We start from the raw sequence: 23,159 nt of genomic DNA, 5'->3' as shown, positions 1-23,159 counted from the left end.
AGGCGAGTGTGATAATGTGAGACTGTAGAAAGGACTTCAGTTCTTTCAAAGTGGATGACGTGGTCTCCTTCTTGAAGTGCATGTTCAGCGACAGCTGATTTTTCTGGCTGAAACAGGCGACAGTGTCTCTTGTGTTCGGTGAGGTGGGTGTTGATACTCCGCAGCTGAGAACGAAACATCTGGAAGAAAAACTTTCTCCAGTAGAACACGGCACTTGAGCCCGAAAGATTCTACAAACCCTAATGATGATGCCAGCCATGAAAACCTGAAATCTTTGATAATAAAATGTGGTTTGGATCCTGTTACCGTTAGGTGGATCCGTAACTGGTTGACAGATCGCACCCCAAGAGTGCTTGTGAATGGTTCCTCATCATCTTGGAGAGGAGTGACAAGTGGAGTGCCTCAAGGATCTGTCCTGGGACCTGTTTTGTTCAACATCTTTATCAAGGATTTGGATGAAGGAATAGAGGGAATGCTTATTAAATTTGCCGATGATACTAAATTGGGAGGGGTTGCAAACACAGTCGAAGACAGAAACAGGATACAGGATGACCCTGACAGGCTGGAAAACTGGGCTCAAACCAATAAAATCACTTTTAACAGGGATAAATGTAAAGTTCATTGGAAGTGTGTCCCCGTCTTTTTTTTATTTTTTATTTATTTATTCGGGATTTGTATCCCGCCCTTCCCACAAGTGGCTCAGTCTTGCCTTTTTGGCCCCCTGGTCCAGTCTTGCCTTTTTGGCCCTGGCCCCATCCTGGTGGAATCGGCTCCCTATGGAGATACGGGGCCTACCGGATTTGTGACCTTTCCGGAGGGCCTGTAAGACGGAGCTGTTCCGCCGGGCGTTTGGTTGAGGCAGGCGGATGCCCTTTGCTCTATTGCCTACACCATCGGCAACGTTCCCTCTAAGCTGCAGTGTCTTGTGAGCAAAAATTCTGCTTTGTGAGCTGCCGGTATTAAAGCTGTGAGCTACTGGCGTTAAAGTTGTGAGCAACTGCGTCAATTATTGCGCTCGGGGGCCATTTTTCCTGAGCGAAGACAAAAACGTGTGAGTTGGAAGCTGAAAATCTGTGAGCTCGCTCACGCTCACTCAGCTTAGAGGGGGCACTGACCATCGGCTGTCCTCCCCCAACGGTGATCTGAACTATTGTATCTGGGCCATTGACTATACTCCAACCTGTACCGTGAGCCTTTCCGCCTTTGTCATACTATACTGTGTTGTGTTGCTGTTTTAACTGTATTTTATTGGTTTTCTTGTATTTGCTCGGTTTTATCTGTATGTAATCCACCCTGAGCCCATTTGGGAAAGGGCAGAATATAAATTAACCAAACAAATAAATGAAATATATTTAAGCCTTCTGTCCAGAGGAGAAACTTGGAGTTTAATAAAGCTTATCAGTATGGTCTTGAAACTTATTAGTGCGTATGTATTAGTCTTCTAATGACTGCAAGTTGTGTTGGGTTTGGGTTACTGAGGGTACAAAAGGTACAAAAAGAAATCCCGCATCACTTGTAATTTCCTCAAGAATTGTTATTCGGATTTTGGTACACGACTCGGCATTTATTTCTGCAAATTCTATACATTTTGGTACTTGTTTATAATCATTTGAGCCGCCGGCTTTTTTGCTATTGGCGGCTTTTTCCCAAGAGCGGCGTCTGCGGCAATCCGGAAGTGATTTGGTTTAGCTCCACCCTGCCCAAAGCTTCAAGCTGCTGAGGTTAGATTAGAGCACCTCTCTGTTAAAGGCAAAGGAGAACTCCAGTTGACGTCGCTGGGAAAGCAAAGAAGTCACACCAGAATAGGATTGTCTTGTCTTTCTTATTTATTTATTACGGTTCGGAAAGAATTCAGTGGAAAAAAATGTACACGCTACAGTAAGGGAGGAAAGAAAACACCCGGTTCCAAAGAACAGTTCAAACAATAGCATTCCTTTGGGGTCATGTATATTACATTCCGAAACTCCCATTACCAATCGGAAGTTCCACCATATTCAGTATGGCTTTTTCCCAGGTAACTACGATAAGGCCAAAGCCTTATTCATGGAGGTGGATTTCTGTACTTGGCCTTTTGCAAAAAAAAAAAAAAAAGAAGAAGAAGAAGAAACAGGCTTGCATGTCCCAAATTGGTGCAAATGAGGGATCAGGAATATTTCGGTTAGCAAAAAATAATAATAACTTCCCCTTTCTGTTATATATATATATTTTTACACTCAAGGACTGCATATATGAGCACAGCCTCCAGTGGGCAGCAGAGCACCACAGAAGGTGGAAATATACTTCCAGCTAGCCAGTTTCTCCTGGATTTTCGGTTGCCCCTTTGTACCTTTCTCAGGTGCTGGCCCTGATCTAGCACCCACCTGCAGCTTTTCTTGCACCCCGCCCCCCCCCCGCCCAAATCTTCAGGAATTTGCCAACCCAGAGCTGGCAACCTAAGCAAGGAGCGCTTATTCAGATGGTAAGCAAGCCGGGAGGGGGGTTACCTACAAGGGGTTCAACTTAAAAGCGAGCACAGCGGCATGCCATTTCTGGCAAGAGACTGAGCAGCTTATGCCCAGGTGAATTGGGGAAGGGGGTGTTGTGTGGAGGGGGCGTTCCCCGGTCGGGTTGCCCAACGGTGCTGGCACATTTTCGGCACCCTGAGAGGTACAAAGGCTCAGAGGCGTGGTCAGGAGTAAGTTCGTAACTTCCAGCTTTGCACGGGGAAGGGATCGGGGCTCCTCTCTGCAGGAGGCGCCGCGTCAGCCCCTCGAGTCCTCCTCACAGTTTGGCGCCGAAGACGTACAAGAGGCTGGCCAGGGTGCCGACGGCCAGCATGGCAAAGCTGCTCTTCACGCTGACGGCCCCGCTGGTGTTGCAGAGAGAGCTTTCGCAGCACTTCATGGAGAAAGCCATCACGCCCAGGTCCAGGCCTCCTTGGGGGCAGGTCGCGGAGCAGCCCTTGCTGATGGACTGCTTGCGGTTCTCGCCTGCGCAGGAAAGCAGAGGGCAGTGACAAAGAAGGCATCATCATCATCATTTTATTTATATCCCGCCCTCCCCGCCGGAGCGGGCCCAGGGCGGCGAACAACGTAAATCAATGCATTAAATTATACAATGATATTTAAAAACAAAGACTAATTTAACAATGTAATTAAAATTCTAAAACGGATAAAATTAATATGCTGGCGCTATTACAGTAGATGGTAAGCTTACTTAGCAGTCTCTCTCTTTGGTCGGCGAAGGCCATCCGAAAAAGGATGGTCTTGCAGGCCCTGCGGAACTGTTCGAAATCCCGCAGGGCCCGCATGTCTTCCGGAAGCTGGTTCCATAGGTGTGGAGTCACAACAGAGAAGGCCTGGGCATGGGTACTCTGTAGTTTTACCTCTTTCGGCCCGGGGATAGTCAGCAGGTTCTTCCCCGCTGACCTCAGTGCTCTCTGGGGTTCATATGGGGAGAGACGGTCCCTAAGGTAGGCAGGTCCTCGGCCATATAGGGCTTTAAAGGTGATAACCAGCACGTTGTAATGAATCCGGTATATAACTGGCAGCCAGTGCAGTTTGTGCAGCCCCGGTTGTATGTGCTCCCACTTTGGGAGCCCCAACAACAGTCTAGCAGCCGCGGACTTTGCCCAGTTGGTTAAGCACATGAGAACATCAGAGAAGCCATGTTGGATCGGCCAAATGGGCCATCTGGTCCAACACTCTGTGTCACACAGTGGCCATCAGGAGGTCATATGGACATATGAAGCTGCCTTCTACTGAATCAGACCCCCCTCAGTCCATCAAAGTCAGTCTTGTCTACTCAGACTGGCAGCGGCTCTCCAGGGTCTCCAGCAGAGGATTTTCATGCCTATTTGTCTGGACCCTTTTTAGTTGGAGATGCCGGGGATTGAGCCTGGGACCTTCTGCTTCTCAAGCAGATGCTCTACCACTGAGCCACAGCCCCATTCATGACTCTCCAGCGGAGGTTTTTCACGCCTACTTGCCTGGACCCTTTTGAGTTGGAGATGTCAGGGATTGAACCTGGGACCTTCTGCATGCCAAGCAGATGCTCTACAACTGAGCCACTGTCCCTCCCTAAATTAGTGCGCTCTGGGGCCATGAACCTATGAAGCTGCCTTCTACTGAATCAGACCCTCTTGGGTCCATCAAAGTCAGTCTTGTCTACTCAGACTGGCAGTGGCTCTCCAGGGTCTCCAGAGGAGGTTTTTCACGCCTACTTGCCTGGACCCTTTTTAGGCGGAGATGCCGGGGATTGAACCTGGGACCTTCTGCTTACCAAGCAGATGCTCCACCACTGAGCCACCGTCCCTCCCCCTCCCCCAGAAGCCCTCCCACTGTGGCTTCCCCAAGCACCAAGAAATAGGACATCACTGCCTCAGAGTGTTCCATCTCTACCTTGTGGCTAAGAGCCACTGATGGACCTCTGCTCCATCAGGAACTCCATTACCGTTTTTGCACACAGCTAACCTCGCAGTCACAATCCTGTTCCCTCCGCAGCGTCCGGTTGGATTTCCCACCATCTGCGCCGGAGTTACAGGAAGTGCCGCGGCTTTGGCATAGCAAACGTAAACCGCTAAAACCCAGTTTACGTTTGCTACGCAGAAGCTGCGGCACTTCCTGTAACTCCGGCGCAGATGGTGGGAAATCCAACCGGACGCTGCGGAGGGAACAGGATTGTGACTCCGAGGTAAGCTGTGTGCGAAAACGGTAAAAATGTTTATCCAGTCCCCTCTTGGAGCTCTCTGTGTTTGTAGCTGGCACCACTAAGCCAAGTTCAGCAATGGAATGCAAGGTTTTTCAGTGGTCAGACTTTTTAAAAAAAATAATTGCCCAGCTCATGTTTATTGAACTCATTTATAGAATCCTAGAGTTGGAAGGGACCTCCAGGGTCATCTAGTCCAACCCCCTGCACAATGCAGGAAACTCACAAACACCTCCCCCTAAATTCACAGGATCTTCCTTGCTGTCAGATGGCCATCTAGCCTCTGTTTAAAAACCTCCAAGGAAGGAGAGCCCACCACCTCCCGAGGAGGAAGCCTGTTCCACTGAGGAAACAGTAGTGGTGCTTACAGTAGGCTCTGTACTAAGATCCCTGCAAGCTCTTGGAGGATTGGCTGCAATCAGGGGTGTGTGGCCTCATATGCAAAGGAGCTCCTGCTACAAAAAAAAGCCCTGGTATCCTCAGAACGACAGCCCTGTGAGGCAGGTTAGGCTTGAGAGCATGTGACTGGCCCAAGGTCATCCAGCCTGGTGTGGGTGAGGATTCGAACCCGGGTCTCCCAGATCCTTGTCAAACACTCTTAACTTCTACGCCACCCTGGCTGTCTTGCGTCTGGAGCCCCAGCCTGAGGTGCAGAAAACACCCGGCGAAGCTTTTCCACCAAGGAACTCTGCAATGCAAGCTGCTCTCCAAGACAGAGGAGCTGGGCCAGTTTAAAAAGTTGGCAACCCTGCATGCTCCTGCACAGGTTTCTCCCAACAACCCTAGGTCAGGCGGAGAGAGTATGTGACTGGCCCAGGTTCACCCAGCAAGCTTCATGGCACAAGGGGGGATTCGAATCGGAATCTCTCAAGTACTAGTTCGACGCTCTTAACCATCGCACCACATTGGCTCTTGAAGGTCCCTAGGTCAGCCTCAGAGGGAGGCCCAAACCCTAAACCACCCAATAGATTTTGGAGGTGAGTGGGGTCTGGAAGTAGGTTCTCCCCTGGTTTGCCAGATTTGGGTCGCCAATCCCCAGGTGGGTAATAATCAAAAACACAACCACAAGGTTCTAGTGACAATTAACGAACGAAGGTATTATTAACCATAAACACAAAGAAATGTAAGTCCCTAACGAAGTCCTTAGAGTAGATACATATGAAAAAAGTCCAACATGAGAACGTCTTCTTCACGTCGTGATTTCTTCAGAGAGATTTCCATCCACGAAATATGAATTTCCAAACGTTGCTTGAAGACCCCCTGGACAAGCCGTCGACTTCCGCCTTGCCTGTTTCCAACTCTTTTTTCAACGCAACGGTCCCTGTTAGTGCCATGCAAGGATATGATATTTGTTATTGTGAGTATTGGGATTTATTTTTTTGTATCAATTGTTAATCATGAATTATTTATCAGGTAGCATGAAATCTCTTTTCACGTTTTTAGAAACAGGTTGAGGGACATCCCCTGTTGCGAAAGAGTTGGAAACAGGCGGAGCGGAAGTCGACGGCCTGCCCGGGGAATTTCGACCAACGTTTGGAAATTCATATTTCATGGATGGAAATCTCACTGAAGACATCACGACGTGAAGAAGACGTTCTCATGTTGGACTTTTTTCATATTACTCCAAGGACTTCATTAGGGACTTACGTTTCTTTGTGTTTATGGTTAATAATACCTTTGTTAGTTAATTGTCACTATAACCTTGTGGTTGCGTTTTTGATTATCTCCATAGTGACTTCTCTCTTAGTTCAACGATCCCCAGGTGGGGGCAGGGGATCCCTCCGTTTGGAGCCCACCCACTCACCTCGCTTCAGGTTCATCAGAAAGCAGAAGGGGAGTGGGAAATGTCTGCTGGGCACCCATTATTCCCTAGGGAGACCGATTCCGATAGGGAATAATGGAGAATTGAGTCACAGTTATCTGGGGCTCTTGGGGGAGGGGGAGGGTTGCCAAGTCCAATTCAAGAAATATCTGGAGACTTTGGGGGTGGAGCCAGGAGACATTAGGGGTGGACCCAGGATCAAGGCTGTGACAAGCATAACTGAACTCCAAAGGGAGTTCTGGCCATCACATTTAAAGGGACGGCACACCTTTTCAATGCCTTCCTTCCATAGGAAATCATGAAGGATAGGGGCACCTTCTTTTGAGGCTCATAGAATTGGACCCCCTGGTCCAATCTTTTTAAAACTTGGGGGGTGTTTTGGGGAGAGGCACTAGATGCTATTCTGAAAATTGGGTGCCTCTACCCCAAAAAACAGCCCCCCCAGAGCCCCAGACGACCCTGAAGCGGGGGGGAGGGTCTCCAAACCAGGGGATCCCCCGTCCCCACCTGGGGATTGGCAACCCTAGCGAGGGGGCTGGTTTTTAGGTAGAAGCACCAAATTTGCAGCAAAGCATCCAGTGCCTCTCCTCAAAATACCTTCCAGGTTTCAGAAGGATTGTACCAATGCTGATCAGCTGTTCTGTTTAGTTCCAAGGCGGCCACAGAAGCAAGAGAATTTCGCAGTCCCTGACAGGAGGCTGTTTATGGCCGGTTTGGGCACCTCACAAGTTGGATAGGCTTGGCGTGGGATGTCAAACAAGTCCCGGCCTCTGGAGGTTTAAGAAAGGCTGTGCTGTCCGAATACCTACCGATGCCGCCCCCTAAGTATTTTGTGACGCAGTACTTGTCTGTCTCCTCGCACGTCTTTATGCTTAGGCAATTCCAGTTGTCTTCCTGGTCGTCACAATGGAAGCACATGAGCGACGACACTAAGGGCACAAGCACAAAAACACACAGGGGGATGGTGAGACTTCTCCTAGCGCACATGACAGATGCATTCCTTAGGTCTGTGGTCCCAGCTTGTGCTCCCCCTGGAGAAAGGCCAATGCCGACACCACAGATTCAAACATTCGCCTCAAAAAGGATATTCTAGCATTGGAAAAAGTCCAGAAGAGGGCAACTAGAATGATTAAAGGTTTGGAACGCTTTCCCTATCAAGAAAGGTTAAAACGCTTGGGGCTCTTTAGCTGGGAGGGCCCTTCAAAGTAGTCATATTCTCCAGGGGAGCTGATCTCTGCCAGCTGGAGATCTGTTGTAAAAGCAGGAGATCTCCAGACCCCTCCCCAAACCCCACCCCCTCCTGGCTCCACCCCCCAAAGCCTCCAGGTCTTTTCCAACCCAGACCTGAGAACCCTAAACTGGGATCTCAGAATTTGAATTAGAATTAACCACCACTAACAAGCCAGCTGCAAACCATAGGGGTGTCGAACTCATTTGTTATGAGGGCCAGATCTGACATAAATGAGACCTTGCTGGGCCATGTTGGGTTGGGCCGAGCCAGGCCGGGCCATGTGTGTACCAATATAAGATTAGGGAGCAGAGATACAAATTTTATAAAGAACACAGAGAAACACAAATATATTTTTCAAAAAAATTTAAAACGTTAGCACTCGTTGGTCTTAAAGATGCTTTCTTTGTATTTCTCCCATGGGATCCAGGGAACTGGGCAAAGGAAGCTCTGGCTCTTTCCTTCCTTCCCCAGGGGACCGGGGGGGGGGGAGCCTCAGCCAATAGAAGGAAGAGAGGCTTGTATTTCTCCCATGGGATCCAGGGAACTGGGCAAAGGAAGCTCTGGCTCTTTCCTTCCTTCCCCAGGGGACTGGGGGGGAGCCTCAGCCAATAGAAGGAAGAGAGGCTTGTATTTCTCCCATGGGATCCAGGGAACTGGGCAAAGGAAGCTCTGGCTCTTTCCTTCCTTCTCCAGGGGACTTGGGGGGAGCCTCAGCCAATAGAAGGAAGAGAGGCTTGTATTTCTCCCATGGGATCCAGGGAACTGGGCAAAGGAAGCTCTGGCTCTTTCCTTCCTTCCCAGGGGACTGGGGGGGAGCCTCAGCCAATAGAAGAAAGAGAGGCTTATATTTCTCCCATGGGATCCAGAGAACTGGGCAAAGGAAGCTCTGGCTCTTTCCTTCCTTCCCAGGAGACTGGAGGGGAGCCTCAGCCAATAGAAGGAAGAGAGGCTTGTATTTCTCCCATGGGATCCAGGGAACTGGGCAAAGGAAGCGCTGGCTCTTTCCTTCCTTCCCATGGGGACAAGGGGAGGGGGAGGAGCCTCAGCCAATAGAAGGAAAAGAGTCTTGGCTCAGTAGCTCTACTGTGCAATTGAGAGAGCCTTGCAAAGCAAACTATTCCTCCCCCCTTCCTCCCCAAGGGAGGAGCCTCAACCACTGGAGAAAACAGGCTTTGCTCTGTAGCTCCTGTTCGATTGAGCAAGCCTGGCAAAGCAAGCTGTGATGCGGAAGGAAGTTCGAGGGAAGGAGAAAGAAGCAGATGACAGCCAGTTGCTCAGGGCCCCTGAACTGTATGTTTGAGCCCCCTAGTTTAGAATCTTGGTTGAGCGCCCAGCAACAAACCACAGACTTTTGACAGCCAAATTCAAATGCTATTGTAAGCCTGAAGGAAAGCGCAAGAATCCAGGAGCACCTTAAGGCTAACAACATCTGCGGCAGGAGAAAAGCTTTTGTGAGTCACTGCTCCTGTCTTCAGAACTCATGAAAGTTCATACACCGTCACAAATGGTGTTAGTCTTTAGGGGCTACTGGACTCTTGCTATGGCTGCCAATCCCCAGGTGGGTAAAGGGAGAGAGGTCACTTGTAGGATAAAGGCAGCACCACCAAAGTTATAGTGACCGAATGACTAAGAATGTATTGGAACAAAATCATACAAATATATTCAATAGAAGACTAAATAGCAATTTAAAAAGGCAGTCCTCTGTGCAAGCACCGGTCGTTTTCGACTCTGGGGTGACGTTGCTTTCACAACGTTTTCACGGCAGACTTTTTACGGGGTGGTTTGTCATTGCCTTCCCCAGTCATCTACACTTCCCCACCCCCCCAGCAAGCTGGATACTCATTTGACCGACCTCGGAAGGATGGAAGGCTGAGCCGACCTGGAGCCAGCTAGCTGAACCCAGCTTCCGCTGGGATCGAACTCAGGTCGTGAGCAGAGGACTCCGACTGCAGTACTGCAGCTTTACCACTCTGCGTCACGGGGCTCTTACAATTCCCCCAAAAGTTTCACAGTTCCATCAACGGAGTCCCAATGAACAGGAGGTTGACTTGATTATTCTCGCTTCAAATTCTCTTCTAGCACAGGGTGCTCCAACCGCATCTCTCAACCAAAGGCAAAAGCTCAGAGAAAAATATCGGTGCGTTTCTGATGCATCAATAAGTTGCAAAACCCGCAAGGTTCTTTTTCAGTGCGTCCAAAGACTGCACATAGATTTCCCAACGGACAAATGGGACAGAAAGCCTCCAGTAAGATTTCAAAACGGCGCTAAACTATCTTTTATTATTTCCAATGGAGGGAAGGCATTTAAAAGGTGTGCGGTCCCTTTGAATGTGACGGCCAGAACTCCCTTTGGAGTTCAATTATGCTCGTCACAACCTTGCTCCTGGCTCCACCCCCAAAGTCCCCAGATATTTCTTGAATTGGACTTGGCAACCCTAACTCTTGCTCTTCTCTACTGCTGCAGACAAACGCAGCCACCCGTCTTGATCTATTTTCACTGCATACCAGGGTTCAAATCCAGGACTCATTTTGGCCAGGAACCCACAGGGGTGGGGCTGAGAGGGCTCTCACAGCAGCTGCCCTTTCAAGGACAACTCCTGCATAGTTATGGCTAATCCAAGGCCATTCCTAAGGGGAGGGATGGTGGCTCAGTGGTAGAGCATCTGCTTGGAAAGCAGAAGGTCCCAGGTTCAATCCCTGGCATCTCCAAAAAAGGGTCCAGGCAAGTAGGTGTGAAAAACCTCAGCTTGAGACCCTGGAGAGCCGCTGCCAGTCTGAGAAGACAATACTGACTTTGATGGGCCAAAGGTCTGATTCAGTGTAAGGCAGCTTCATACGTTCATATGTTCATTCCAGCAGCTGCAAAAGGAGGAGTGGGAAATCAAACCCGGTTCTCCCAGACAAGAGTCTGCACACTAAGCCACTACACTGAAATGGAAGAAGAAGAAGAAGAAGAAGAAGAAGAAGAAGAAGAAGAAGAAGGTGCTGATGATGATGATGACGACAATGACAAAGATGACGATGATTATTATGACGATAACGACATTGGACTTATTCCCTGCCCTACGCTCCAAATCTCAGAGTCTCAGAGCGACTTACAATCAACGTTCCCTCTAAGTTGCAAAAATTCTACTTTGTGAGCTACTGGTATTAAAGTTGTGAGCTACTGTATATATTCTTGTGCTCTGGGGTCATCCTTTCTGAGCTAAGGCAAAAATGTGTCAGCTGGAGGCTAAAAATCTGTGAGCTAGCTCGCGCTATCTCAGCGTAGAGGGAACACTGCTTACAATCTTCTTTACCTCCCCCCCCCCAAAAAAAAGAAGAAGAAGAATTGCAGATTTATACCCCAGCCTTATCGCTGAATCAGACTCAAAGCGGTTTACAATCTCCTATATCTTCTCCCGCCACAACAGACACCCTATGAAGTGGGTGGAGCTGAGAGAGCTCTGACAGAAGCTGCCCTTTCAAGGACAACTCCTGCAAGAGCTATGGCTGACCCAAGGCCATTCCAGAAGGTGCAAGTAGAGGAGTGGGGAATCAAACCCAGTTCTCCTAGATAAGAGTCTGCACACTTAACCACTGCAACAAACTGGCTCTCTGGAAGGAGAGGGAGAGAAAGAAGAACACTGCAGATTTATACCCCATCCTTCTCTCTGAATCAGAGACACAAAGCGGCTTACAATCTCCTTTATCTTCCTCCTCCACAACAGACCCCCTGTGAGGTGGGTGGGGCTGAGAGGGCTCTCACAGCAGCTGCCCTTTCAAGGACAACTCCCCTGTCATCTCCTGTGGTGCACCGAGACCTAAGGAAGAAGCCGACAATGTCTGCCTTAATAAACTGAGGTTTTCTTTCTTTCCCGGTGACCCACCTCCGTTTGTTCAAAGCACGCTTGGGACATCACAACTATTTGGAGTTTGCGGAAGACTTCTGTCTGCAATTGCCACATGAGAGGTGGAAGGAGGGAGTGCGTAATTGCAACGATTAACTGGGCTTGTGCCGGCTCACAAACCCACACCCATTTGGCCAAGACAATCCAGGAGACAGCTTCCTCTTCTCAGACTCTGCATTGTCTCCTCAACCACATCCTTCACTATTCTTGAACAATTCGACATGAATAAAATCGCATTATTCATTATTCACTGTGGGAGCCTCCTTTCCTGGAGACTCAGCAAACCCACAGCAGGGTGCAGAGAAATTTAGGGCTGGTAAACTGCCAGACCTAGGTTTTGAAGCCCAGAAACACAACAGAGGTTGGGCACCTTCACTATGCAATTGAATTGATCTAGGCAGGGCTTTTTTTCTGGAAAAAGAAGTGCCGGAGAGAGAGATTAAGGAGAGATATACAGGTGCCCCTCATGAATGTAAAGTTCTGCATTTAGGCAGAAAAAAATCCAATGCATGCTTATAGGACAGGGGAGACTTGTCTTAGCAGTAGTCTGTGTGAAAAGGATCTAGGGGTCTTAGTGGATCATATGCTGAACATGAGTCAACAGTGTGATGCAGTGGCTAAAAAAAGGCAAATGCAGTTTTGGGCTGTATCAACAGATATATAGTGTCCAGATCACATGAAGTGATGGTATCGCTTTACTCTGCTCTGGTAAGATCTCACCTGGAGTATTGTATTCAGTTTTGGGCACCATATTTTAAGAAGGATATAGACAAGCTGGAACGGCTCCAGAGGAGGGCGACGAAGATGGTGAGGGGTCTGGAGACCAAGTCCTGTGAGGAAAGGTTGAAGGAGCTGGGCATGTTTAGCCTGGAGAGGAGGCAGCTGAGAGGTGATATGATCACCATCTTCAAGTACTTGAAGGGCTGTCCTATAGAGGATGGTGTGGAATTGTTTTCTGTGGCCATAGAAGGTAGGACCAGAACCAATGAGTTGAAATTAAATCAAAAGAGTTTCCTGCTCAACATTTGGAAGAACTTCCTGACCATTAGAACAGTTCCTCAGTGGAACAGGCTTCCTCGGGAGGTGGTGGGCTCTCCTTCCTTGGAGGTTTTTGAACAGAGGCCTGATGGCCATCTGACAGCAATGAAGATCGTGTGAATTTAGGGGGAGGTGTTTGTGAGTTTCCTGCATTGTGCGGGGGGTTGGACTAGATGACCCTGGAGGTCCCTTCCAACTCTATGATTCTATGGACTTTTAAACATTTTTTGAGAAATTTGTTTCTACCATGTCCCCCCCAGGAAAAAAAGCCTTGGTTCTAGCCAAACCAGCCATACTATCTCAGGTTCATACTTCTGCTCATCCTCTAATGTGATGTATACCGTCACGTGATTTTTGCCCTTCCACCCTCTCCATTAGACAAACAGACCAGTCCCTTCAACAAAGGATTAAACAATCAGGCCAGTCCCTATAACAAAAGACAAATGGACGTAAGTCTGACACAGAAACCACAACATTAAAAAAAAAAAACAGTGGGGGGACATTTTAATCTTTCAGGATATTCAGTTTTGGACCTAAGAGTATTAGTTCTCTTATGAAGGGATTCCCAAGGGAGATTAGAAAGACTGCTAAACTGCAACTGATAATGAAGCTCAAGCCAGTGGATTCTCCTGGACTGAATTGAGACCAAGGTTTCCTGCCTCATTACCAACGCTAATTTCTCCACACTTACTACACCTCTGTATTTCACACCTGTATGATGACCTCGTCCACTTCCCTCCCTCAGAGGCAAGTTTTTCCCTCTCCTTTTCTTTCCCTTTACTGACTGAGCTGCACTCGTAATGTGTTTTCTTCTTTGCTGAAGAACTCTGGTTGTCCCTCTCTGTCACAGTATGGTATTTTGGCTGTTGGCTCAGCCCAGAAACCTGAGGGAAGGTTCAGGCACCCACTTTAACCTAAACAATTTAAATGGCGCTCAAGGCGTTTTGAAATTCAAAAATAACAAAGTATTTTATTTAACGTAAAGGGAGGGAGTCAGGTGAAATGAGGAGTTGAAATTTCTGAAGTAAAACCAGTACACACACAGACTTAAGTTCTTATGTTCAAACTAATGAGAGTTTCATAAGCTGTTCTCCGAGACTTAAATCTTCATGTTGAGAAGCTTTTATTCCAGTGTTTTCCCCGAACACTCCAGTACACTTTCTTTGTCTAACTCTTTTGGCTTCCAGAAGGCTGGTACAGCCTTTCCAGTATCCAAACATGCAAAACCAGTACTCATCTTATAAGAACATAAGAAAAGCCATGTTGGATCAGGCCAATGGCCTATCCTGCCCAACACTCTGGGTCACATAAGAACATAAGAGAAGCCATGTTGGATCAGGCCAATGGCCCATCCAATCCAACACTCTGGGTCACATAAGAACATAAGAGAAGCCATGTTGGATCAGGCCAATGGCCCATCCAGTCCAACACTCAGTGTTACACATAAGAACCTAAGAGAAGCCATGTCGGATCAGGCCAATGGCCCCGCCAGTCCAACACTCTGAGTCACGTAAGAACATAAGAGAAGCCATGTTGGATCAGGCCAATGGCCCCGCCAGTCCAACACTCTGAGTCACGTAAGAACATAAGAGAAGCCATGTCGGATCAGGCCAATGGCCCATCCAGTCCAACACTCTGTGACACACAGTGGCCAAATATATATATATATAAATATAAATCTTGAATTTTTAACTGACTTTTAAAGTCTCCAAAGGCAGTTTCTAACCAAACCAGACCAAAGATCTCTGCGCTCTTCAGAACTAATTCTCTATTTGACAGGGTAGGGAAATTCTCTTCTCCCTTTCCTTGGCCTGAATTTGGGGGTCTTCATCTAACTACCTACTTGTCCTTGCCAACTTTCCCCCAGTTTCTCCCGTCTGTGTTAAACTGCTCTCAGTTAGGGCTGAAATCTGAAATTGTCAGCACTCAGCTCTTCTCAGCAAGGGCTGCACTCAGATTGCCTCTCTCCTTAGCATCCAGTTCAGAAGTCTTTCTCTGCTCAGCTGATGCTAATCTCTTGGGACAGCCTGTCCCTCAAGGCTGTCTGGTACAGTGAGGAATTAACCTTTAACAGGCCTTGATCTGTTTACACAGCACTTCTAAGCTTTTAAGAATGCAGTCAGTCACATGTTCATTACTTCAGGGGAGGTTTTCAAAAGCCTTTCCTGGGCAATGGGTAAAGCAATATGGAGGCATATCATCTTTCTGATTACTTTAATACCAAGTCAGGGCTTTTTTGTTTTGTTTTTTAGCAAGAAATCCTTTGCATATTAGGCCACACACCCCGATGTAGCCAATCCTCCAAGAGCTTAGAGTAGGCCCTATAAGAAGAGCCCTATAAGCCAGGGGTAGCCAATGGTAGCTCTCCAGATGTTTTTTGCCTACAACTTGCATCAGCCCCAGCCATTGGCCATGCTGGCTGGGGCTGATGGGAGTTGTAGGCAAAAAACATCTGGAGAGCTACCGTTGGCCATTCCTGCTATAAGCTCTTGAAGGATTGGCTACATCGGGGGGGGGGGGTGAATTTTTAACTGATTCTTAAAGTCTCCAAGGGCAGTTTCTAACCAAACCAGACCCAATTGCTAGATCCAATTCAAGAACTATCTGGGGATTTTGGGGGTGGAGCCAGGAGACATTGAGGGTGGAGCCAGAAGACTTTGGGGGTGGAGCCAGGAGATGCTGGGGGTGGAGCCAGGAGTAAGGGTATGACAAGCAGGATTGAACTCTGAAGAAAGTTCTGGCCATCACATTTGCAGGACGCCTTTTAAATGCCTTCCCTCCATTTGGAATAATATCATTGTTGTTGTTGTTGTCACTTTATTACAGTACATAACCAGCACAAAACAGTCCAGACGTATTCTTTGGGAATAATGAAGGGTAGGGGCACCTTATTTGGGGGCTCATAGAATTGGACCCCCTGGTCCAATCTTTTTGAAACTTGGAGGGTGTTTTGAGGAGAGGCACTAGATGCTATGCTGGAATTCTGGTGCCTCTGTCACCCAAAACAGACCACCCAGAGCCCCAGATATTCATGGATCTATTCTCCATTGTACCCTATGGGAAGTGGTCTCCATAGGGAATAATGGAGCACCCGGCAGACATTCCCCTCCCCTTCCACCACTTTCTGATGACCTTGAAGTGGGAGGAGGGCCTCCAAACCAGGGGATCTCCTGCCCCCACCTGGGGATTGGTAACCCTAGGGGTGTGTGACCTAATATGCAAAGGAGTTCCTGCTACAAAAAAAGGCCTGCCAAAAGTTAAACTGTAGATGCTATTATATAGATACATATATATGCATATATTTAGATACATATATAGCAGGGGTGGCCAATGGTAGCTCTCCAGATGTTTTTTGCCTACAACTCCCATCAGCCCCAGCCAGCATGGCCAATGGCTCAGACTGATGGGAGTTGTAGGCAAAGAACATCCGGAGAGCTACCGTTGGCCACCCCTGATATATAGCATTCAAAATGCTTTTAACAACCTGTTTTTAACAATCCCCACCCAATATAGTATATAGTCGTTCCTTTTGAACTTTTTTTTTAAAAAACAAACAAACAAACTGGGAAATGCTTCTGGGTGTGTGTAAGAAATGACAGCCTGGATGAGTGATAAGAAGAAGAAGAAGATATTGGATTTATATCCCGCCCTCCACTCCGAAGAGTCTCAGAGCGGCTCACAATCTCCTTTACCTTCCTCCCCCCCCCACAGCAGGCACCCTGTGAGGTAGATGAAGATTTTGGATTTATATCCCGCCCTCCACTCCAAAGAGTCTCAGAGCGGCTCACAATCTCCTTTACCTTCCCCCTCCCCCCACAACAGGCACCCTGTGAGGTAGATGAAGATATTGGATTTATATCCCGCCCTCCACTCCAAAGAGTCTCAGAGCAGCTCACAATCTCCTTTCCCTTCCTCCCCCACAACAGACACCCTGTGAGGTGGGTGGGGCTGAGAGGGCTCTCCCAGCAGCTGCCCTTTCAAGGACAACCTCTGCCAGAGCTATGGCTGACCCAAGGCCATTCCAGCAGGTGCGAATGGAGGAGTGGGGAATCAAACCCGGTTCTCCCAGATAAGAGAGCTCTGGCTGACCCAAGGCCACTCCAGCAGCTGTAAGTGGAGGAGTGGGGAATGAAACCCGGTTCTCCCAGATAAGAGTCTGCACACTTAACCACTACACCAAACTGGCTCTCCAGTTTGATAGAACAAAGTAGGAGTCCAGTAGCACTTTTAAGACTAACAAAGCTTTATTCAGAATGTCAGCTTTCCTATTCAGGCACACTTCATCAGACAACGGAATGGGGTACAGTGAGCAGAACTACATAGCGTTCCCCCAGCATTTCACCGTTACGGCGTTCTGTTATGTCGGTAGCCATCAGCCGCATGCTGTTTGCCTCTTATTGCCTGTAATATCGTTTACTGCGCTGCTCCAAGTTCTGGAATGTCTGTGGGGTTTTTTATGATATTATTTTAACTTGTTTTATTGCTGCAAACCACCCTGAGCCTTCTTGCGGGATAGGGCGGGATATAAATCTAAAAATTAAGTTAAATTAAATATAGCTGGTGGGCTGAGGTTAAGAACGCAAGGTCTCCACTGCCCACCAGCTATTTGTAGCTTTGCTCACGATACCCCATTCCATTGTCTGAAGAAACACGCATGCATAAGAAAGGTTACATTCTAACTCATTTGTTATGGGGGCCGGATCGGACATATATGAGACCTCGTCGGGCCAAGCCATGTCGGGCTGGGCCGCGGGTGTGCCTCTTTAAGATTAGGTAGCCGAGATATAAACTTCATAAAGGACACAATTAAAGATTTTTAAAAAATCTTTGGAGAAAGGATGGACTGAAAACGGAATGATGGGAGGAAAGGAAAGGTCCCCTGTGCAAGCCAGACTGAAGCTCGGGAGCTACGTGTGACTCTTTCATACATATTGCGTGCTCTCCAAGCCCCACACCATAAGTTTCACCTCCCCATAAGTTTCCTGACCTGTGCTGTTTTCCCAGTTGGACCCTCCGGTCTCTGCTCCATGGGGTTGCAAATGGACCCAAGTAGAGGTAGAAGACTTGTGTCCTATCAGGGGAGACTGAATCCTGGTGGGAACTGGTTCGGACCCAGGAAAACTTAACGACTCCGCCCACCCCCATGTGAAATGCCTCCCTTTATGGATTCTTCTTGGGATAGAAAGGCTTTGGAAGATTCATTTCCAGATCTCTGGTGTAATATGTAGCGTGGCCAGCTTGGAGAAGGCATTTCTCTCTTTAAATCGCTTCTCCGAGCCAAGCCAGCTGATGGCTTGGAGAATTCATTCCAGGTTAAAGTTGCTTTCTTTCTACCATTCCCTCCCTCCTTCATTTATTTTCCCTTCCTTCCTTTCTTCCATGTGGCTCTCAAACATCTGACGTTCGTGTCTTGTGGCTCTCAAACGTCCGGTGTGTCTTCTACGTGGCACTTACCTTCAACGAATTTGGCCACCCTTGGTCTACGCCCTGCCTTCTTCCTCCCCCTAATATTCCAGTGTCTCTAAATCAGATTTCCTCGAGCGCTTCCCTTCCCCCCTTTTTGTAGAGTCTGTACAACGCAGCAAACGGCACCCTCATTCACTCCCGCAGGCAGAAACCATCACCCTGCCCGCTCTATGATTATGGGCAGACTTCGGAAAACTCGTCAGACCTGACGGCCAGCTATGTGTTTTCTCACAAACTGCATCCAGACCGCAGAAGCAGTCCCTGGAAAAACTCTCTCATGCACACTGTTTCGGATATTCCAGCAGAGGGAGCCTGGCTTTTTGCAAGAATCAGATGACCTTTCCTTAGGGTTGCCAATCCCCAGGTGGGGGCAGGGGATCCTCCGGTTTGGAGGCCCTCCCCCCGCTTCAGGGTCGTCAGAAAGCGGGGGGAGGGGAGGGAAATGTCTGCTGGGAACTCTGTTATTCCCTATGGAGATTTATTCCCATAGAAAATCATGGAGAATTGATCCGCGGGTATCTGGGGCTATGGGGGGCTGTTTTGGGGGGGTAGAGGCACCAAATTTTCAGTATAGCATCTAGTGCCTCTCCCCAAAATACCCCCCAAGTTTCAAAAAGATTGGACCAGGGGGTTCAATTCTATGAGCCCCAAAAGAAGGTGCCCCTATCCATTATTTTCTATGGAAGGAAGGAATTGAAAAGGTGTGCCGTCCCTTTAAATGTGAGGGCCAGAACCCCCTTTGGAGTTCAGTTATGCTTGTCACAGCCTTGATCTTGGCTCCACCCCAGTGTCTCCTGGCTCCACCCCCAAAGTCTCCTGGCTCCACCCCCCAAAGTCTCCTGGCTCCACCCCCAAAGTCCCCAGATATTTCTTGAATTGGATTTGGCAACCCTACCTTTCCTGGTTGCAGGTCCAGTTTCTTCCAAGAAGGTAAGTCTGCGAAGTCTATTCGCTTGCGAGAGGCCCTCCCCTTTGCAGATTCAGCAGGACCTGATTTCTGATGCTGCTCTATGGATCAGTATCGCGACGGGCAGAAGCGTGCAGAACAACACGTGTGCTGCTAGAAAAGCCACCAGCTGAAGGAGGCACTTCCCGCCAGCACCACACAGATCGTTCCACCCAACTGTGAACATCCCTTGGTGGTTCCCTTGATACTTTTGATTCAGTCTCCCCATAAGTTTCCTGACCTGTGCTGTTTTCCCAGTTGGACCCTCCGGTCTCCGCTCCATGGGGTTGCAAATGGACCCAAGTAGAGGTAGAAGATTTGTGTCCTATCAGGGGACACTGAAGCCTGGTGGGAACTGGTTCGGAGCCAGGAAAAGTTAACGACTCCACCCACCCCCGTGTGAAATGCCTCCCTTTATGGATTCTTCGTGGGATAGAAAGGCTTTGGAAAATTCATTTCCAGATCTCTGGTGTAATATGTTGCGTGGCCCTAAATGCCTATGCTTATTGGAGAAATGATTGCAAGCTCTTTGGGGGCAGGATAGTTTCCTGTCGATAGTTTCAATAGGAGCCAATATTGGTCTCCAATGGAAGAGGAGGAGAAGAAGGAGACGGAAAAAGAGAAAGAGAAGGAGGAGAAGGAGATGAAGAAAGAGGAGGAGGAGGAGAAGGAGAAGAAGTTGATGATGATATTGGATTTGTATCCTGCACACCACTCTGAATCTCAGAGTAGCTCACAATCTCCTTTATCTTCCTCCCCCACAACAGACACCCTCTGAGGAAGGGGGAGCTGAGAGAGCTCTCCCAGAAGCTGCCCTTTCAAGGACAATTCTATAGAGTTATGGCTGACCCAAGGCCATTCCAGTAGCTGCAAGTAAAGGAGTGGGGAAATCAAACCCGGTTCTCCCAGATAAGAGAGCTATGGCTGACCCAAGTCCATTCCAGCAGGTGCAAGTGGAGGAGTGGGGAAATCAAACCCGGTTCTCCCAGATAAGAGAGGTCTAGCTGACCCAAGGCCATTCCAGCAGGTGCAAGTGGAGGAGTGGGGAATCAAACCCGGTTCTCCCAGATAAGAGAGGTCTGGCTGACCCAAGGCCATTCCAGCAGGTGCAAGTGGAGGAGTGGGGAAATCAAACCCGGTTCTCCCAGATAAGAGAGGTCTGGCTGACCCAAGGCCATTCCAGCAGGTGCAAGTGGAGGAGTGGGGAAATCAAACCTGGTTCTCCCAGATAAGAGAGCTCTGGCTGACCCAAGGCCATTCCAGCAGCTGCAAGTGGAGAAGTGGGGAATCAAACCCGGTTCTCCCAGATAAGAGAGCTCTGGCTGACCCAAGGCCATTCCAGCAGCTGCAAGTGGAGGAGTGGGGAATCAAATCCGGTTCTCCCAGATAAGAGAGCTCTGGCTGACCCAACGCCATTCCAGCAGCTGCAAGTGGAGGAGTGAGGAATCAAACCTGGTTCTCCCAGATAAAAGAGCTCTGGCTGACCCAAGGCCATTCCAGCAGCTGCAAGTGGAGGAGTGGGGAATCAAACCCGGTTCTCCCAGATAAGAGAACTACGGCTGATCCAAGGCCATTCCAGCAGCTGCAAGTGGAGGAGTGGGGAATCAAACCCGATTCTCCCAGATAAGAGTCCGCACACTGAACCACCACACCAAACGCAAGTTTTGAGTCCAGTAGCACCTTAAAGACCAAGAAGATTTTCCAGGGAATAAGCTTTCTGGAGTCAGTTTCTCCAGGGTATCTGACAAAGTGAGTTTGGACTCTCAAAAGCTCTCACCCTGGAAATCTCATTGGCTTTTATGGTGCATCTGGACCACGGATTTTGGGGGGTTTCTTTGTTAATGGCTCATACTCCCAGCTAGGATGGATTATCTCAAAGTTACCTCTGTTTTACCCCTTTCTCTCCCATCATAAAGCCCCGTGACATAGAGTGTTAAAGCTGCAGCACTACAGTTCTAAGCTCTGCTCACGACCTAAGTTCGATCCCCAGAGGAAGCTGGATTTTCAGGTCGCCGGCTTGAGGTTGACTCAGCCTTCCATCCTTCTGAGTTCGGTCAAATGAGTCCCCAGCTTGCTGGGGGGAAAGCGTAGAGGACTGGGGAAGGTGATGGCAAACCACCCCGTCAAAAGTCTGCCGTGAAAACGTGAAAGCAACGTCACCCCAGAGTCGGAAACGACTGGTGCTTGCACAGGGGATCTTTCCTTTCCTCCCATCTTTCTGTTTTCAGTCTATCCTTTCTCCAAAGATTTCAGGACATCAGCCAGCCCTTGCTCCCATATTTTCAGATCTTCACGCCTCCTTTCAGCCCCAAGGCAATGTGCAAGGCAGTTCACGATGCATTATACGCCATTTAAAATATACATCTTTCACAAAGAGAAAACGCAATGGCGAAAGCAAAACTGAGCCCAGCGTTGAGCAGAGAAGGAGAGGGACTGGCCAAGCGTCTCCCGGTGAGCTTCACGGGTGGGTCAGCATTTGAACCCAGGTCTTTCTAAGTCAGGGGTGGCCAAACTGCAGTTCGGGAGCCACATGAGACTCGTTCACACATATTGTGTGGCTCCCAAAGCCCCCATCGCCCCGTCAGCTGGCTTGGAGAAGGCATTTCTCTCTTGAAATCACGTCTCCAAGCCTGCTGGCAGCTTGGAGAATGCTGTTAAAGTTGCCTTCTTTCCACCTCTTCCCCCATCTATCTATCTTCCTTCCTTCCCTCCTTCCCTCAAACATCTGATGTTCATGTCTTGCGGCTCTCAAACGTCTGATGTTTATTCTACATGACTCTTATGTTAAGCAGAAGAAGAAGACTGCAGATTTATTCCCCGCCCTTCTCTCTGAATCAGAGTCTCAGAGCGGCTTACAATCTCCCTTATCTTCTCCCCCCCACGACAGACACCCAGAGAGGTGGGTGGGGCTGAGAGAGCTCTTACAGCAGCTGCCCTTTCAAGTACAACTCTGAGAGAGCTATGGCTGACCCAAGGCCATTCCAGCAGCTGCGAGTGGAGGAGTGGGGAATCAAACCCGGTTCTCCCAGATAAGAGAGCTCTGGCTGACCCAAACTCATTCCAGCAGGTGCAAGTGGAGGAGTGTGGAATCAAACCCGGTTCTCCCAGATAAGAGAGCTATGGCTGACCCAAGGCCATTCCAGCAGCTGCAAGTGGAGGAATGGAGAATCAAACCTGGTTCTCCCAGATAAGAGAGCTCTGGCTGACCCAAGGCCATTCCAGCAGCTCCAAGTGGAGGAGTAAGGAATCAAACCCGGTTCTTCCAGATAAGAGAGCTATGGTTGACCCAAGGCAATTCCAGCAGCTGTAAGTGGAGGAGTGGGGAATCAAACCTAGTTCTCCCAGATAAGAGAGCTCTGGCTGACCCAAGGCCATTCCAGCAGCTCCAAGTGGAGGAGTAAGGAATCAAACCCGGTTCTTCCAGATAGGAGAGCTACGGCTGACCCAAGGCAATTCCAGCAGCTGCAAGTGGAGGAGTGGAGAATCAAACCTAGTTCTCCCAGATAAGAGAGCTCTGGCTGACCCAAGGCCATTCCAGCAGCTCCAAGTGGAGGAGTAAGGAATCAAACCCGGTTCTTCCAGATAGGAGAGCTATGGCTGACCCAAGGCCATTCCAGCAGCTGCAAGTGGAGGAGTGGGGAATCAAACCCGGTTCTCCCAGATAAGAGTCCAAGCATTTAACTGCTACACCAAACTGGCCGCCCCTGCTCTGAGTTCTCGACTGCCGCCCTGAGCCTCAGCCTTACCTCTCTCCACACACAAGAGGACAGTGACCACAGCGGCGAGTGTTGCCTTCATGCTGAGAGGTGATCCTTGAGCAATCCAAACAGGCAAGGCTTCTCCTTCGGAAGAATCCGTCAGCTGCCTCCCTGCTGGCCTTTAAGGGCTGAGTAAGCAGCAGAGGTGGGGCCCGGGAGGCGTGGGCTGGGTGAGGGGGAAGGCTCGTCCACCACGCCCTGCAATCCAAATCCAACCACAAGGAAGGTGCTGCTGATGCCAGGATTCCAAAGAACTGGCTTCCACTGCGGCTGTGTTTGTTCCAAGAGGGCCTTTCTTCCAAGCTTGCAGAATTCAGCTGAG

The 23,159-nt window shown here is 48.9% G+C and overlaps 1 protein-coding gene and 1 non-coding gene across 2 annotated transcripts; one reads left to right on the top strand and one right to left on the bottom strand.

Annotated features, from left to right (window-relative positions):
* Positions 1–1,808: 1,808 nt before the first annotated feature.
* LOC132574682 (lymphocyte antigen 6E-like) lies at positions 1,809–22,929 on the bottom strand. The gene is made up of 3 exons (XM_060242916.1): positions 22,826–22,929; positions 7,318–7,437; positions 1,809–2,969 (listed from the first exon to the last, which is right to left on the bottom strand). Exons 1-3 carry the CDS (start codon positions 22,875–22,877, stop codon positions 2,761–2,763), a joined length of 381 nt encoding a protein of 126 aa, XP_060098899.1. The 5' UTR covers positions 22,878–22,929; the 3' UTR covers positions 1,809–2,760.
* TRNAS-GGA (transfer RNA serine (anticodon GGA)) lies at positions 10,374–10,448 on the top strand. The gene has a single exon. It is a non-coding gene; the product is annotated as a tRNA-Ser (tRNA).
* Positions 22,930–23,159: the final 230 nt, after the last annotated feature.

This window comes from Heteronotia binoei, chromosome 7 (assembly GCF_032191835.1).
Source record: "Heteronotia binoei isolate CCM8104 ecotype False Entrance Well chromosome 7, APGP_CSIRO_Hbin_v1, whole genome shotgun sequence".
Taxonomy (NCBI): Eukaryota; Metazoa; Chordata; class Lepidosauria; order Squamata; family Gekkonidae; genus Heteronotia; species Heteronotia binoei.
The sequence above is the reverse complement of the archived record's forward strand: the minus strand, read 5'-3'. Positions and strand labels throughout refer to the sequence as shown.

Excerpts from the sequence above, each read along its gene's own strand:
- LOC132574682 (XM_060242916.1), bottom strand. The coding sequence starts at position 22,877 with ATGAAGGCAACACTCGCCGCTGTGGTCACTGTCCTCTTGTGTGTGGAG. Across the intron at positions 7,438-22,825 it reads CCTCTTGTGTGTGGAGAGAG|TGTCGTCGCTCATGTGCTTC; the intron begins GTAAGGCTGAGG and ends TTGTGCCCTTAG. Across the intron at positions 2,970-7,317 it reads ATACTTAGGGGGCGGCATCG|GCGAGAACCGCAAGCAGTCC; the intron begins GTAGGTATTCGG and ends TTTCCTGCGCAG.